Source organism: Sinocyclocheilus rhinocerous, unplaced genomic scaffold (genome assembly GCF_001515625.1).
Source record: "Sinocyclocheilus rhinocerous isolate Xijiao unplaced genomic scaffold, SAMN03320098_v1.1 scaffold2159, whole genome shotgun sequence".
Taxonomy (NCBI): domain Eukaryota; kingdom Metazoa; phylum Chordata; class Actinopteri; order Cypriniformes; family Cyprinidae; genus Sinocyclocheilus; species Sinocyclocheilus rhinocerous.
The window spans coordinates 27,404-29,450 of NW_015645106.1; the positions used below are offsets into that span (position 1 = coordinate 27,404).

At 39.0% G+C, this 2,047-nt stretch overlaps 1 protein-coding gene across 1 annotated transcript in view; it reads left to right on the forward strand.

The window, feature by feature from the left end:
- The window catches only part of LOC107705816 (activin receptor type-2A-like), a 27,746-nt gene that overhangs the window by 12,770 nt on the left and 12,929 nt on the right, over positions 1-2,047 (forward strand). The window contains exons 7-8 of the mRNA XM_016509286.1: positions 1,444-1,582; positions 1,820-1,950. Coding sequence (XP_016364772.1) covers positions 1,444-1,582; positions 1,820-1,950 — 270 coding nt within the window. The remainder of the gene's footprint in view (positions 1-1,443; positions 1,583-1,819; positions 1,951-2,047) is intronic.

Sequence of the window (2,047 nt, forward strand, 5' to 3'; positions counted from 1 at the left end):
CACACACACACACTTACTCATACACTCTCTCTCTCTCACACACACACACACTCACTCACTCACACACACACACTTACTCATACACTCTCTCACACACACACACACACACACACAGGTACAGAAGTGTTTGTCATCAGCTTTATTCAGAATACTGCATAAGGTTCACTACAGTCAATGTAAAATTCTGAATATTTACAAAATATGTAATATGCAGCGGTAAACGTTTGAAACAGTATTATTGTACATTATTGTCACATGACCTCACTGTGCCACATGTTTGATATCATCTGCACGTGTGTTTGTTCTCAGGGCTCGCTGACAGATTTCCTGAAGGCTAATGTTGTGTCGTGGAATGAGCTGTGTCTGATATCGCAGACGTTTGTGCGCGGTTTGGCGTATTTACACGAGGACATTCCCAACCTGAAGGACGGACACAAGCCTGCCATTGCACACAGGTACACAATGTCTTTTAGATGCAAAGGACCCCCAAACTTCCTTGTGTGAGGGACCCCCATCCTAAAATTAACAGCCTTGTAAAAAGACCCAGTTTATACTGTAAAAAAATTTATAATAAAAATTGCATAATAAAATGTGTACAGTTTCTTTGGAAAATATTTAGTTTCAATTTTTTTTTACTCATTACAGTAATTTACTGTTAGATTGTTTTGGGGTATTTATTTATTTATATACTTCTTTGTTTATTTATTGATGTATTTTTCTAGCATATTGATTTTTATAATTTTTTTGAATGTTGAATGTTTTTTATTTATTTATATACTTATTTTTTATTTTAATCTAAAATATATTTATTTACTTAATAATTTGATTAATTAATTTATTATTATTATTATTATTATTATTAATTTATTTTTGTAGTGAGGGCCCCTCATCCTAAAATTTAATTTAGTTTCTTGTATAAAGATCCAATTTATATGGTTTGGAAAATATTTAGTTTCAGTTAAGTTACATTATTATTATTATTATTATCATCATAAATGTTTTTTTCTCTACTCATTATAGTAATGTACTTTTAGGTGTATTATTTTTATATATATTCTTTATTTTTACACCATTTTTCTCTAAACTTTTTCACAAACCCCAGTCCCTACTTTGTAACTTAAACTCTCTCTCTCTCTCTCTCTCAGAGATATCAAGAGTAAGAATGTGTTAGTGAAGCATGATTTAACTGCATGTATTGCTGACTTTGGCCTGGCACTGAAGTTTGAAGCAGGGAAATCTACAGGCGACACACACGGACAGGTGAATATGATTTGTGCATGTGCTCAAAAACAAACAACAACATTTCCCGGCATGAATAGGTCAGTTTTTTTCTAGTTTCACAATGCAATTCATGGCAAACATTGACTGAATAGTCCTTACTTGTGACAGATGTAAAGTGCTACTCAGTCATTGCTGAGGTTGTATTGGTTGTGTTGTGTGAAGGTGGGAACGCGGCGCTACATGGCTCCGGAGGTGCTGGAGGGAGCGATCAGTTTCCAGCGCGACGCGTTTCTGAGGATCGACATGTACGCCGCGGGTCTGGTGCTGTGGGAACTGGCCTCTCGCTGCACAGCAGCCGACGGTAACAAACACCCATTCACTCACACTCAGGTGAAGTCATGGGATAAACCGGTGCTGATCCATGTGTGTGTGTGTGTCTGTGTGTGTGTGTGTGTGTCTCTGTGTCTGTGTGTCTGTGTCTGTGTGTGTGTGTGTGTGTGTGTGTGTGTGTGTGTCTGTGTGTGTGTGTGTGTGTCTCTGTGTCTGTGTGTCTGTGTCTGTGTGTGTGTGTGTGTGTGTGTGTGTGTGTGCGTCTCAGGTCCCGTGGATGAGTTCTGTCTGCCGTTTGAGGAGGAGGCAGGTCTTCATCCGTCTCTGGAGGACATGCAGGACGTCGTTGTGCATAAGAAGCTACGGCCGATATTCAGAGAGCACTGGCTAAAACATACGGTACAACACACACTCACAGACACACACACACACTCACAGACACACACACACACACACTCACACACACACACACACAGACACAGACACACAGTCACAG